The sequence below is a fragment of the Oncorhynchus mykiss genome, chromosome Y (genome assembly GCF_013265735.2).
Source record: "Oncorhynchus mykiss isolate Arlee chromosome Y, USDA_OmykA_1.1, whole genome shotgun sequence".
Lineage (NCBI taxonomy): Eukaryota > Metazoa > Chordata > Actinopteri > Salmoniformes > Salmonidae > Oncorhynchus > Oncorhynchus mykiss.
Window position 1 is genome coordinate 47,193,008 of NC_048593.1, and position 15,527 is coordinate 47,208,534.

General features: G+C 41.8%; 1 protein-coding gene across 7 annotated transcripts in view; it reads right to left on the reverse strand.

Annotated features, from left to right (window-relative positions):
- Window positions 1-15,527, reverse strand: part of birc2 (baculoviral IAP repeat containing 2) — a 36,646-nt gene that overhangs the window by 5,459 nt on the left and 15,660 nt on the right. For all 7 annotated transcript variants that reach the window (XM_036968048.1, XM_036968053.1, XM_036968047.1 and 4 more), the window contains 8 exons: window positions 13,727-13,901; window positions 10,717-11,002; window positions 10,217-10,316; window positions 8,904-8,982; window positions 3,754-3,802; window positions 3,030-3,142; window positions 1,818-1,947; window positions 221-319 (listed from right to left, as the gene is read on the reverse strand). In XM_036968048.1, the coding sequence (XP_036823943.1) occupies window positions 221-319; window positions 1,818-1,947; window positions 3,030-3,142; window positions 3,754-3,802; window positions 8,904-8,982; window positions 10,217-10,316; window positions 10,717-11,002; window positions 13,727-13,901 (1,031 nt within the window). The remainder of the gene's footprint in view (window positions 1-220; window positions 320-1,817; window positions 1,948-3,029; window positions 3,143-3,753; window positions 3,803-8,903; window positions 8,983-10,216; window positions 10,317-10,716; window positions 11,003-13,726; window positions 13,902-15,527) is intronic.

The window sequence follows — 15,527 nt, forward strand, 5'->3', positions numbered from 1 at the left end:
AACCTCCTCAGGGAACAGAACGTCAAGACAGACTCAACACTCTTCACAACATAAATAATATAATATTCATTAGTACTGTAGTAATATATTAGTAGTATAGACGTACTGATGACATTCTGCTCTCGGAGGAGGTCCAAGACAGACTCAACACTCTTCACAACATAAATAATAATATAATATTCATTAGTACTGTAGTAATATATTAGTAGTATAGACGTACTGATGACATTCTGCTCTCGGAGGTGCTCCAGGACAGACTCAACACTCTTCAGGCGCAGGACCAACGCTGCCTGGTGTCTCTTCAAGAACGAATTACCATCTGGAGAGAAGAGAGAGAGCGTTGGGAGAGGGAGAGAGCGTTGGGAGAGGGAGAGAGCGTTGGGAGAGAGCGTTGGGAGAGGGCGTTGGGAGAGGGCGTTGGGAGAGGGCGTTGGGAGAGAGCGTTGGGAGAGGGAGAGAGCGTTGGCATTCGATTCAGTTGGAGTCTGGCACCAGAAGCTTATTAACTGGGCCAAGCCAGAGTGACAACAACTTCTCCCTCAACGTCAGCAAGACAAAGGAGCTGATCGTGGACTACAGGAAACGGAGAGCAAGAGGACAAGTACATTAGTGTCTAGTTTGAGAAACAGACACCTCACAAGTCGTCAACCGGCAGCTTCATTAAATAGTACCCGCAAAACACCAGTCTCAACGTCAACAGTGAAGAGGCGACTCCGGGAAGCCGGCCTTCTAGGCAGAGTTGTCAAGACAAAGCCACATCTCAGACTGGCCAATAAAAAGAAAAGATTAGGATGGGCAAAGGAAAACCCGTTTTGCGGGTCTTATTTAATGAAGCTGCCAGTTGAGGACTTGTGAGGTGTCTGTTTCTCAAACTAGACACTCTAATGTACTTGTCCTCTTGCTCAGTTGTGCACCGGGGCTTCCCACTCCTCTTTGTATTCTGGTTAGGGACAGTTTACGCTCTTCTGTGAAGGGAGTAGTACACAGCGTAGTACGGGATCTTCAGTTTCTTGGCAATTTCTCGCATGGAATAGCCTTCATGTCTCAGAACTAGAATAGAAGAAAGGTCTTTGTTTCTGGACATTTTGAGCCTGTAATCGAACCCACAAATGCTGATGCTCCAGATTCTCAACTAGTCTAAAGGCCAGTTTTATTGCTTCTTTAATCAGCACAACAGTTTCCAGCTGTGCTAAAATGATTGCAAAAGGGTTTTCTAATGATGAATTAGCCTTTTAAAATGATGAAATGATAAACTTTATATTAGCTAACACAACGTGCCATTGGAACACAGGAGTGATGGTTGCTGATAATGGGCCTCTGTACACCTATGTAGATATTTCCAGCTACAATAGTCATTTACAACATTAACAATGTCTACACTGTATTTCTGAATGATGATATTTTAATGGACCAAAAACAGGGAACTTCTAAGTGACACCAAACTTTTGACCGGTACTGTACATACCTCCTACCCCTGCACGTTGACTTGGTACTCCGTGTGTATATAGAGCCAAGTTATCGTTACTCGTTGTGTATTTATTCAGCTCTTGGTATCCACCCGCTGTGTAAGCATATGACTAATACAATTTGATTTGAACCCTAGAAACAGACGTCTGCTGTACCAGAAGCCATCTCCTCGGTCAGCATCTCCCCTCCTCTACCTCCCTCCCTTCCAAGCCATCTCCTCGGTCAGCATCTCCCCTCCCTCCCATCAGCCGTACCAGAAGCCATCTCCTCGGTCAGCATCTCCCCTCCCTCCGTACCACAAGCCATCTCCTCGGTCAGAATCTCCCCTCCCTCCCTCCCATCAGCCGTACCAGAAGCCATCTCCTCGGTCAGCATCTCTTTCTCCTCCTCTCTCTTTTGGTCCTCGGCAGACAGCAGGTCTGAGACCAGTTCCTGGACCGTCTTGTAGTTCTCTCCGATGGTCAGTATCTTACTCTGGACCTGTAGATTATAGACACACAAGACTGTGAGTCCCTCTGCTTAAAACCTCTTGATTTTAGGGGGCAGTATTTTCATTTTTGGGAAAAAAACGTTCCCGTTTTAAACGGGATATTTTGTCAGGAAAAGATGCTAGAATATGCACATAATTGACAGCTTTGGATAGAAAACACTAACGTTTCCAAAACTGTAAAGATATTGTCTGTGAGTATAACAGAACTGATGTTGCAGGCGAAAGCCTGAGAAAAATCCAATCCGGAAGTGCCCCAGGTTGTGAAAGCGCTGCGTTCGATATTATGGAGCTAATTTTGAATATTTTTCGGCGTTGTGGTGACCGCAATTTCCGGGCGTTTTCTCAGTCAAAGGTGAAGAACAAACGGAGCTATTTCGCCTACAAAAATAATATTTTGGGAAAAAATGAACTTTGGCTGTCTACCTGGGAGTCTCGTGAGTGAAAACATCCGAAGTTCATCAAAGGTAAACGATTTAATTTGATTGCTTTTCTGATTTCCGTGACAAGATTGCCTGCTGCTAGCAAGGCATAATGCTACGCTAGGCTATCGATAAACTTACACAAATGCTTATCTAGCTTTGGCTGTAAAGCATATTTTGAAAATCTGAGATGACAGGGTGATTAACAAAAGGCTAAGCTGTGTCTCAATATATTTCACTTGTGATTTTCATGAATAGGAATATTTTCTAGGAAGATTTGTCACTACAGGTTAATGGAAATATACACTGAACAATGATATAAAAACGCAACATGCAACAATTTCAATGATTCTACTGAGTTACAGTTCATATGAGGAAATCAGTCAAATTAACATTAAATTCTCTGGCAACAGCTCTGATGGACATTCCTGCAGTCAGCATGCCAATTGCACACTCCCTCAAAACTTGAGACTTCGTGGCATTGTGTTGTGTGACAAAACTGCACACCTGTCTGGATTATTTTGTTAAAGGACAAATGCTCACTAACAGGGATGTAAACAAATTTGTGCATAGAATGAGAGATATACGCTTTCTGTGTGTATGGGAGAACATTTTTTTCACTCAGCGTCATGGAATATAATTAGATTATGTACCGTCTGCTTGACCAGGCCTCGCTCAAATCCCATCTCTAGAGCCGACACAACCACCGGAGTGTTCATCATCACTGCATCTTCCGACCGCTCCTCACCTGGACCCAGGTTCACCACTAGAGGGGGAGGGGTGAGCGAGAGAGAGAGGGGGAGAGCGGGTGCGGGAGAGAGGGAGGGAGGGCGCGAGAGAGAGAGAGAAAAACTGTTAGCGTTATGGTTGCTGCTATGGAAACCAGTAGTTCCCTTTCAGTGGGTCACTCGATACAACACAGCTATGGAGAGTGGAGCTCGACCACCGCATAATGAAGAGCTCTAAAATCATCACGCCTGACAAGCCCAATGAAAGGTACTGGAAGCCCTGCTTTCTCCAGGCGATAAAACCGAGGCTCGGGTTAATTCCCGCAATTCTTCCGCTCTTCACCTCGCTGAGCAGAACGATTCACACATTTGAATGAAACTGTCAAGCGTTGCTACAACAGTGTGTTCTTCATCTCTGTATGTTGTCAGAGTTTAGTCTGTTTTCCTACAACACCTAGTTATTATTCTGCCTGTTTAGTTAACTTGCTATTAGTAAGATGGTAAAGTCAGGTGTTCAGTTAATTAGCTGTAAACACACAGCAGCTACTATATTTAAAAAAAATACAATAATAAATTAATATATTATTAGAATTTTTTTGTTATATATTGTCAAGACACCAAGTGTCCAAATACTTTAATTGTTACTCACTTGGTGGGTCCACAAACTCCCTGGAGATGCTGTCCCCATTGGTCAGGAGCTGTAGGGGGAGGAGCCAGGAGAGTTAACTTCCTGTTTCGACTGATGTTCAGATCAGTCAGATGATGGATCTTTATTCACATCACAATGTTCTACCAGACACCTAATCAATACACACCTAATCAATATATGGTTGTATAAACAGGTCATTGATGTTAGGTGTGAATACGGTGTATAGACAGGTCATTGATGTTAGGGTGTGAATACGGTGTATAAACAGGTCATTGATGTTAGGGTGTGAATACGGTGTATAGACAGGTCATTGATGTTAGGGTGTGAATACGGTGTATAGACAGGTCATTGATGTTAGGGTGTGAATACGGTGTATAGACAGGTCATTGATGTTAGGGTGTGAATACGGTGTATAGACAGGTCATTGATGTTAGGGTGTGAATACGGTGTATAGACAGGTCATTGATGTTAGGGTGTGAATACGGTGTATAGACAGGTCATTGATGTTAGGTGTGAATACGGTGTATAGACAGGTCATTGATGTTAGGGTGTGAATACGGTGTATAGACAGGTCATTGATGTTAGGGTGTGAATACGGTGTATAAACAGGTCATTGATGTTAGGGTGTGAATACGGTGTATAGACAGGTCATTGATGTTAGGTGTGAATACGGTGTATAGACAGGTCATTGATGTTAGGTGTGAATACGGTGTATAGACAGGTCATTGATGTTAGGTGTGAATACGGTGTATAGACAGGTCATTGATGTTAGGTGTGAATACGGTGTATAGACAGGTCATTGATGTTAGGGTGTGAATACGGTGTATAGACAGGTCATTGATGTTAGGTGTGAATACGGTGTATAGACAGGTCATTGATGTTAGGTGTGAATACGGTGTATAGACAGGTCATTGATGTTAGGGTGTGAATACGGTGTATAGACAGGTCATTGATGTTAGGGTGTGAATACGGTGTATAGACAGGTCATTGATGTTAGGGTGTGAATACGGTGTATAGACAGGTCATTGATGTTAGGGTGTGAATACGGTGTATAGACAGGTCATTGATGTTAGGGTGTGAATACGGTGTATAGACAGGTCATTGATGTTAGGGTGTGAATACGGTGTATAGACAGGTCATTGATGTTAGGGTGTGAATACGGTGTATAGACAGGTCATTGATGTTAGGGTGTGAATACGGTGTATAGACAGGTCATTGATGTTAGGGTGTGAATACGGTGTATAGACAGGTCATTGATGTTAGGGTGTGAATACGGTGTATAGACAGGTCATTGATGTTAGGGTGTGAATACGGTGTATAGACAGGTCATTGATGTTAGGGTGTGAATACGGTGTATAGACAGGTCATTGATGTTAGGGTGTGAATACGGTGTATAGACAGGTCATTGATGTTAGGGTGTGAATACGGTGTATAAACAGGTCATTGATGTTAGGGTGTGAATACGGTGTATAGACAGGTCATTGATGTTAGGTGTGAATACGGTGTATAGACAGGTCATTGATGTTAGGTGTGAATACGGTGTATAAACAGGTCATTGATGTTAGGTGTGAATACGGTGTATAGACAGGTCATTGATGTTAGGGTGTGAATACGGTGTATAGACAGGTCATTGATGTTAGGGTGTGAATACGGTGTATAGACAGGTCATTGATGTTAGGGTGTGAATACGGTGTATAGACAGGTCATTGATGTTAGGTGTGAATACGGTGTATAGACAGGTCATTGATGTTAGGGTGTGAATACGGTGTATAGACAGGTCATTGATGTTAGGGTGTGAATACGGTGTATAGACAGGTCATTGATGTTAGGTGTGAATACGGTGTATAGACAGGTCATTGATGTTAGGTGTGAATACGGTGTATAGACAGGTCATTGATGTTAGGGTGTGAATACGGTGTATAGACAGGTCATTGATGTTAGGGTGTGAATACGGTGTATAAACAGGTCATTGATGTTAGGTGTGAATACGGTGTATAGACAGGTCATTGATGTTAGGGTGTGAATACGGTGTATAAACAGGTCATTGATGTTAGGTGTGAATACGGTGTATAGACAGGTCATTGATGTTAGGGTGTGAATACGGTGTATAAACAGGTCATTGATGTTAGGTGTGAATACGGTGTATAGACAGGTCATTGATGTTAGGTGTGAATACGGTGTATAAACAGGTCATTGATGTTAGGGTGTGAATACGGTGTATAAACAGGTCATTGATGTTAGGGTGTGAATACGGTGTATAGACAGGTCATTGATGTTAGGGTGTGAATACGGTGTATAGACAGGTCATTGATGTTAGGGTGTGAATACGGTGTATAGACAGGTCATTGATGTTAGGGTGTGAATACGGTGTATAAACAGGTCATTGATGTTAGGTGTGAATACGGTGTATAAACAGGTCATTGATGTTAGGGTGTGAATACGGTGTATAGACAGGTCATTGATGTTAGGTGTGAATACGGTGTATAGACAGGTCATTGATGTTAGGGTGTGAATACGGTGTATAGACAGGTCATTGATGTTAGGGTGTGAATACGGTGTATAGACAGGTCATTGATGTTAGGGTGTGAATACGGTGTATAGACAGGTCATTGATGTTAGGGTGTGAATACGGTGTATAAAGAGGTAATTGATGTTAGGGTGTGAATACGGTGTATAGACAGGTCATTGATGTTAGGGTGTGAATACGGTGTATAGACAGGTCATTGATGTTAGGGTGTGAATACGGTGTATAAACAGGTCATTGATGTTAGGTGTGAATGCGGTGTATAGACATGTCATTGATGTTAGGGTGTGAATACGGTGTATAGACAGGTCATTGATGTTAGGGTGTGAATACGGTGTATAGACAGGTCATTGATGTTAGGGTGTGAATACGGTGTATAAAGAGGTCATTGATGTTAGGGTGTGAATACGGTGTATAAAGAGGTCATTGATGTTAGGGTGTGAATACGGTGTATAAAGAGGTCATTGATGTTAGGGTGTGAATACGGTGTATAGACAGGTCATTGATGTTAGGGTGTGAATACGGTGTATAAACAGGTCATTGATGTTAGGGTGTGAATACGGTGTATAAACAGGTCATTGATGTTAGGGTGTGAATACGGTGTATAGACAGGTCATTGATGTTAGGGTGTGAATACGGTGTATAGACAGGTCATTGATGTTAGGGTGTGAATACGGTGTATAAACAGGTCATTGATGTTAGGGTGTGAATACGGTGTATAGACAGGTCATTGATGTTAGGGTGTGAATACGGTGTATAGACAGGTCATTGATGTTAGGTGTGAATACGGTGTATAGACAGGTCATTGATGTTAGGGTGTGAATACGGTGTATAGACAGGTCATTGATGTTAGGTGTGAATACGGTGTATAGACAGGTCATTGATGTTAGGGTGTGAATACGGTGTATAGACAGGTCATTGATGTTAGGGTGTGAATACGGTGTATAGACAGGTCATTGATGTTAGGTGTGAATACGGTGTATAAACAGGTCATTGATGTTAGGGTGTGAATACGGTGTATAGACAGGTCATTGATGTTAGGGTGTGAATACGGTGTATAGACAGGTCATTGATGTTAGGTGTGAATACGGTGTATAAACAGGTCATTGATGTTAGGGTGTGAATACGGTGTATAAACAGGTCATTGATGTTAGGTGTGAATACGGTGTATAGACAGGTCATTGATGTTAGGGTGTGAATACGGTGTATAGACAGGTCATTGATGTTAGGTGTGAATACGGTGTATAAACAGGTCATTGATGTTAGGGTGTGAATACGGTGTATAAACAGGTCATTGATGTTAGGTGTGAATACGGTGTATAAACAGGTCATTGATGTTAGGGTGTGAATACGGTGTATAGACAGGTCATTGATGTTAGGGTGTGAATACGGTGTATAGACAGGTCATTGATGTTAGGGTGTGAATACGGTGTATAGACAGGTCATTGATGTTAGGTGTGAATACGGTGTATAGACAGGTCATTGATGTTAGGGTGTGAATACGGTGTATAGACAGGTCATTGATGTTAGGGTGTGAATACGGTGTATAAACAGGTCATTGATGTTAGGGTGTGAATACGGTGTATAGACAGGTCATTGATGTTAGGGTGTGAATACGGTGTATAGACAGGTCATTGATGTTAGGGTGTGAATACGGTGTATAGACAGGTCATTGATGTTAGGGTGTGAATACGGTGTATAAACAGGTCATTGATGTTAGGGTGTGAATACGGTGTATAGACAGGTCATTGATGTTAGGGTGTGAATACGGTGTATAGACAGGTCATTGATGTTAGGTGTGAATACGGTGTATAGACAGGTCATTGATGTTAGGGTGTGAATACGGTGTATAAACAGGTCATTGATGTTAGGGTGTGAATACGGTGTATAGACAGGTCATTGATGTTAGGTGTGAATACGGTGTATAGACAGGTCATTGATGTTAGGGTGTGAATACGGTGTATAAACAGGTCATTGATGTTAGGTGTGAATACGGTGTATAGACAGGTCATTGATGTTAGGGTGTGAATACGGTGTATAGACAGGTCATTGATGTTAGGTGTGAATACGGTGTATAGACAGGTCATTGATGTTAGGGTGTGAATACGGTGTATAGACAGGTCATTGATGTTAGGGTGTGAATACAGTGTATAGACAGGTCATTGATGTTAGGGTGTGAATACGGTGTATAGACAGGTCATTGATGTTAGGGTGTGAATACGGTGTATAGACAGGTCATTGATGTTAGGGTGTGAATACGGTGTATAGACAGGTCATTGATGTTAGGGTGTGAATACGGTGTATAGACAGGTCATTGATGTTAGGGTGTGAATACAGTGTATAGACAGGTCATTGATGTTAGGGTGTGAATACGGTGTATAGACAGGTCATTGATGTTAGGGTGTGAATACGGTGTATAAACAGGTCATTGATGTTAGGGTGTGAATACGGTGTATAGACAGGTCATTGATGTTAGGGTGTGAATACGGTGTATAGACAGGTCATTGATGTTAGGGTGTGAATACGGTGTATAAACAGGTCATTGATGTTAGGGTGTGAATACGGTGTATAGACAGGTCATTGATGTTAGGTGTGAATACGGTGTATAGACAGAAGCAGGTGTTACCTGTTCAAAGAGCCGAGGGAAGCGAGCCTGGATCTGATGGACAAACTCCTGACCTTTCTCCTGGAGCAGATACTGACACCTAGAGGTTAACATATACTGACAGGTTACCATAGTCACATTAATATATACTGACAGGTTACCATAGTCACAGTAATATATACACTGACAGGTTACCACAGTCACAGTAATATATACTGACAGGTTACCATAGTCACAGTAATATATACACTGACAGGTTACCATAGTCACAGTAATATATACACTGACAGGTTACCACAGTCACAGTAATATATACTGACAGGTTACCATAGTCACAGTAATATATACACTGACAGGTTACCACAGTCACAGTAATATATACTGACAGGTTACCATAGTCACAGTAATATATACACTGACAGGTTACCACAGTCACAGTAATATATACTGACAGGTTACCATAGTCACAGTAATATATACACTGACAGGTTACCACAGTCACAGTAATATATACTGACAGGTTACCATAGTCACAGTAATATATACTGACAGGTTACCATAGTCACAGTAATATATACACTGACAGGTTACCATAGTCACAGTAATATATACACTGACAGGTTACCATAGTCACATTAATATATACACTGACAGGTTACCATAGTCACAGTAATATATACACTGACAGGTTACCACAGTCACAGTAATATATACTGACAGGTTACCATAGTCACAGTAATATATACTGACAGGTTACAATAGTAACCTTTACTGACAGGTTACCATAGTAACCTTTACTGACAGGTTACCATAGTCACATTAATATACACTGACAGGTTACCATAGTCACATTAATATACACTGACAGGTTACAATAGTAACCTTTACTGACAGGTTACCATAGTAACCTTTACTGACAGGTTACCATAGTCACATTAATATACACTGACAGGTTACCATAGTCACATTAATATACACTGACAGGTTACCATAGTCACAGTAATATATACACTGACAGGTTACCACAGTCACAGTAATATATACTGACAGGTTACCATAGTCACAGTAATATATACTGACAGGTTACAATAGTAACCTTTACTGACAGGTTACCATAGTAACCTTTACTGACAGGTTACCATAGTAACATTTACTGACAGGTTACCATAGTCACATTAATACACAGACATTGCAGTAATCCAGTCTGAAGGTGATGAGTGAGTTGACCAGTTCAGAGAGCTGACTACTGGCTCGGTCCAGTACTATTTTCCAGTTGTTCAATCAGCTTGTCACTAACACACATGTAATCTGGCAATGCTGTAAGGGGTGGTTACCTAGGGAACCATTTGGCGTGCTCCACCCAGGGGTCGTCACCTGACTCCCAGCACCTCAGACCCCCGTCACAGCAGAAACACTTCACGTCATCATTACGCCCTGCAACACATACACACACACATCATTACGCCCTGCAACACACACACACACACACACCATCATTATGCCCTGCAACACACACACACACACATCATCATCATCATTACGCCCTGCAACACACACACACCATCATCATTACGCCCTGCAACACACACAAACACCATCACCACGCCCTGCATCACACACACAGGGTCAGATTAGGAGGTACTGCTAAATGTTTGGATAAAGCCCAGGGGAACAGAAGGAGCTCCAAGGTTCCTCCGATCACAGGAACAGTGTCTATGGGGATACTAACAGGGAATTCTTCTTGCCAATGACTTACCTGTTAAACAAAAAAAAGTATAAACTACATGTTAACTAAATGTTATATTGGAATGCAGATGCTGAGTCTTTCTCTCACCGACGTAGTAGAACCCTGCCTTGGCCAGCTGGTCAGGGCGCACGGGGATACGTAAGGGCCAGTGGACGAAGGTCAGCAACCTCTCCTCACGCTGCTGCATGGCTGGGTTAGACACGTTACTGAGACCTGGGGGACTGGAGACAGGGGCCCCGGGGGGCACTCCTACACCTCTAGCCCCGCCCGCCATGGACACGTTGTCGGCCCGGTCTCCTCTGACGAAGTGACAGTTGGGGTAATGTCTCTGGTGCTCCGACACGGCCCGGTCTCCTGGCTCCCAGTTACTGAGCTAGAGACACACAGAGAGGAAAAAGATTTAATCAATCATATCTCTCGCTCTCTGGACAAAGTGACCAGGAAGGTTTTCATCTACCCGCCTTTTGAGAAACGTAAAAGGCGGGTAGATGAAAACCTTCCTGGTCACTTTGTCCAGCATTAGGGTGTCCACCCACGGTGCTCAGAATGACATAAATCACATTTACAGAACATTTACATTATGGTAATTCACATTAACAGAACATTTAGATTATGGTAATTCACATTAACAGAACATTTAGAATATGCTAATTCACATTAACAGAACATTTAGAAACCGGGTACAGTAGCTTCTGTGAATTTATTAGGATTGTCCACTGTGTCACAAGAACAAAATGTCAAAACCAGAGTTGTTACTTCTCTTTATCTAGTTTCGGTCTGACTCAAACCCAGCCTGCAATCACACTCTCACAACAGCCAGAGCTTAACCACAATGACTAATATAGATGCTTGTACAACGTATAGTGGGAGAGTTTTCAGATACATAGCAAGTGTCTTATTATAAGGCCTGCAGCAAAACATCTTAAGGTCCCCTTAATCAATAATGGGGAGGGTCTTTGGGACCCTCCCCCTACAGGAGGGATGGGCCAAAATTCACCCAACTTATTGTAGGAAGCTTGTGGAAGGCTACCTGAAACATTTGACCCAAGTTAAACAATTTAAAAAGGCAATGCTACCAAATACTAATTGAGTGTATGTAAACTTCTGACCCACTGGGAAAGAAATAAAAGCTGAAATAAATCATTCTCTCAACGATTATTCTGACATTTCACTTTCTTAAAATAAAGTGGTGATCCTAACTGACCTAAAACAGGGAATTTTTACTAGGATTAAGCTGTCAGGAATTGTGAAAAACTGAGTTTAAAAGTATTTGGCTAAGGTGTATGTAAACTTCCGACTTCAACTGTATGTATGTTTGTGTATATATATTTTAAATGACAAAGATGCAATCTCCCTTAAAATGTTTTTGAAAAAGCTGTTACACAGCAACTCACTGCCTTCCTGAAGGCAAATAATCCATACGAAATGCTCCAATCTGGTTTTAGACCATCATAGTACAAGAGGCCGCATTTGTAAAGGTGGTAAATTTACTTTTAATGGTGTCAGACCAAGGCTCTACGTCTGCACTTTTACGCCAAGAACTTAGTACCACTTTTGACACCATCGATCATCACATTGGAGAGATTGGAAACCCATATTAGTCTATGAGGACAAGTCCTTGCTTGGTTTGGATCTTCTGTCGGAAACACATCAGTTCATCTCTGTTTGTCCTCTGACAAATCAATGGTACGTTTCGATATTCCTCAAGGCTCCGTTTTAGGACCACTATTGTTTTCACTATATATTCTACCTCTTGGTGATGTCAACTTTCACTGCTGTGCAGGCGACACACATTTCAATGAAACATGGTGAATCCCCAAAATTGCCTAACCAGGAAGCCTGTGTTTCAGACATAAGGAAGTGGATGTTATGCTTTTAAACTCGGACAAAACAGAGATGCTTGTTCTAGGTACATAGAAACAAAGAGATCTTCTGTTGAATCTGACAATTAATCTTGATGGTTGTACAGTCGTCTCAAATAAAACTGTGAAGGACCTCGGCGTTACTCTGGACCCTGATCTCTCTTTTGACGAACATATCAAGACTGTTTCAAGGACAGCTTTATTCCATCTTCGTAATGTTGAACAAAAAATTTTTACACTAATCTAAAAACAATGCAGAAAAATGTATCCATGCTTTTGTCACTTCTAGATTAGACTACTGCAATGCTTTACTCTCCAGCTACCCGGATAAAGCACTAAATAAACTGCATTTAGTGCTAAAAAAGGTTGCTAGAATCCTGACTAGAACCAAACAGCTTGATCATATTACTCCAGTGCTAGCCTCCCTACACTGGCTTCCTGTTAAGGCAAGGGCTGATTCAAGGTTTTACTGCTAACCTACAAAGCATTACATGGGCTTGCTCCTACCTATCTCTCTGATTTGGTCCTGCCGTACATACCTACACGTACGCTACGGTCACAAGACCACAAGGCCTCCTAATTGTCCCTAGAATTCCTAAGCAAACAGCTGGAGGCAGGGCTTTCTCCTATAGAGCTCCATTTTACTGGAATGGTAGGAGTAGGCTGTGATTCGATGATAAATTAACAGGCACCGCATTGATTATATGCAACGCAGGACAAGCTAGTTAACCTAGTAATATCATCAACCATGTGTAGTTAACTAGTGATAATGTGAAGATTGATTGTTCTTTATAAGTTTAATGCTAGCTAGTGGCTCATTGCACCCTCAAGGTAATTTTGAAGCTGCACTCGCGTAACAGGTGGTCAGCCTGCCACGCAGTTTCCGCGTGGATTATAATGTAATCATAACAATTACCGATTGTTGTGAAATCGGCCCTAATTAATCAGCCATGCCGATTAATCGGTCGACCTCCAATTTTGACCCCCCCTTTGTTCAGGGACACATTATTCCATTTCCGATAGTCACATGTCTGTGGAACTTGTTCAGTTTATGTCTCAGTCATTGAATCTTATGTTCATACAAATATTTACACTTGTTAAGTTTGCTGAAAATAAACGCAGTTGACAGTGAGAGGACGTTTCTTTTTTTGTTGCTGAGTTTATATAATTAGTACTTTAAGTGGCTGTGGAACTGCTAACAGACTAACATGTAAAATGTAGCAGTGGTATAGTACCTGTCCTCCACAGGTGAAGCAGGCCACGCGGTCTCCCTGTCCCAGGTAATAGAAGCCAGCCGTAGCCAGCTCAGAGGGGGTGATGATGGACAGGATCCAGGAGTGGAAGGAGTCCAGACGGTCCTGCTCTCTCCTCATACTGGGGTTGTGACAGGTAGGGGGTCTCTGGTGGGACCTACAGACACATCATCAGATATAGTGGGCCGTACAACTATGGCTGACCCTGTAAAACAACACAACACACCGTGGTCCTCCTTTTACATTATTATTAAAACGGGGCCCCACTTTAAATATTCCACTTCTTAGTAGGTTGCTGAAAGCGAAGCGCAACTCTAGATTTCAATAGTAGGGGATTGATTGATGCTCAATGTTAATTCCAAATCTCCCTTCCATCATATCTAAGCCAAAATGGCACCAATGTCAATGAAACTTTGTAAGTCAACTTGATTGGAGATACACAACCCACTCCCTGCCTCGTCATGAGCCATCCGGCCATTACCGAGAACCACATACCAGAGTTCTTACCTGGTCGTTAGCATTAGGAAAAAAAATACAATTTCTTGCAAAAACATAGCTCAATATCTCGGATAACAACGAGACTACAGAGTTCTGAAAGTGAACATTACACTTGCCACCTTTTTCAGACAACCACAACTCAATGTTGACAATATATCCTACCTAGCTACAGTACATTCTTCCATAAAGCATAGCTAGCTAGCTAAGTAAAGTTAATTGTCAACACCAAACTTTTGGAAACCGCCACGCTGCTAATTTCTAATACATACAACGCTCATCTAGTTAGTTACTCCACCATGATACAGTCAAACTGGCGAGATTAGGTACGTCTGTGCAGCCAGATGTCAGTTTCTGCACAAACACTGCTAGCTAACCTACATTTCCTCAACCAAGACCAGCCTCTCACAACACAGTTTGCCCTGTTGAATCTAAACCCGGCCAATGCACATGCAAGTAGTGCATCGACTATGCATTGCAATGTAATTATCTAGATCACCATGTTGCTGTTCGAGCATCAAGACCAAATTCCAGCCCTTACCTTAAGATGCATTCATTCAGAACACCCAACTCATGCCATTTTAATCCAAATCTGCGATGACTGATAAACAGTTCCTTTTCAGTGTGTTCCCAAAAATCTGAACCCTTACCCAGTTAGCAAAATTACGTTTAAAATATATATTTTTCAGACGTTAAAGTTAGGTTCATTTTCAGTTCTGTATGTATGTTAAAAATACTCAACCAGAATAAATTCAACATGAAACAATTTCAAAGATTTTATTGAGTTAGAGCTCATAATTTTCAAATTCTTGAAATGTTCCAGATTGACTGACCTTCATGTCTTAAAGTAATGATGGACTGTCGTTTCTCTTTACTTATTTTGAGCTGTTCTTGCCATAATATGAACTTGGTCTTTCTGTATAACCCCCTTACCTTATCACAGCACCGTTTGGCTCAAACGTGTTAAGAAGGAAAGAAATTCCACAAATGAACATTTAACAAGGCACACCTGTTAATTGAAATGCATTCCAGGTGACTACCTCATGAAGCTGGTTGAGAGAATGCAAAGCTGTCATCAAGGCAAAGGTTGGCTACTTTGAAGAACCTCAAATATATTTTGATTTGTTTAAACACTTTTTTTGGTTACTACATCACCCGGGGCTCCCGAGTGGTGCAGTGGTCTAAGGCACTGCATCTCAGTACTACAGCTTACCAGTCTAGATCCACGAATACAGCCTACCAGTCTAGAACCACGAATACAGCCTACCAGTCTAGAACCACGAATACA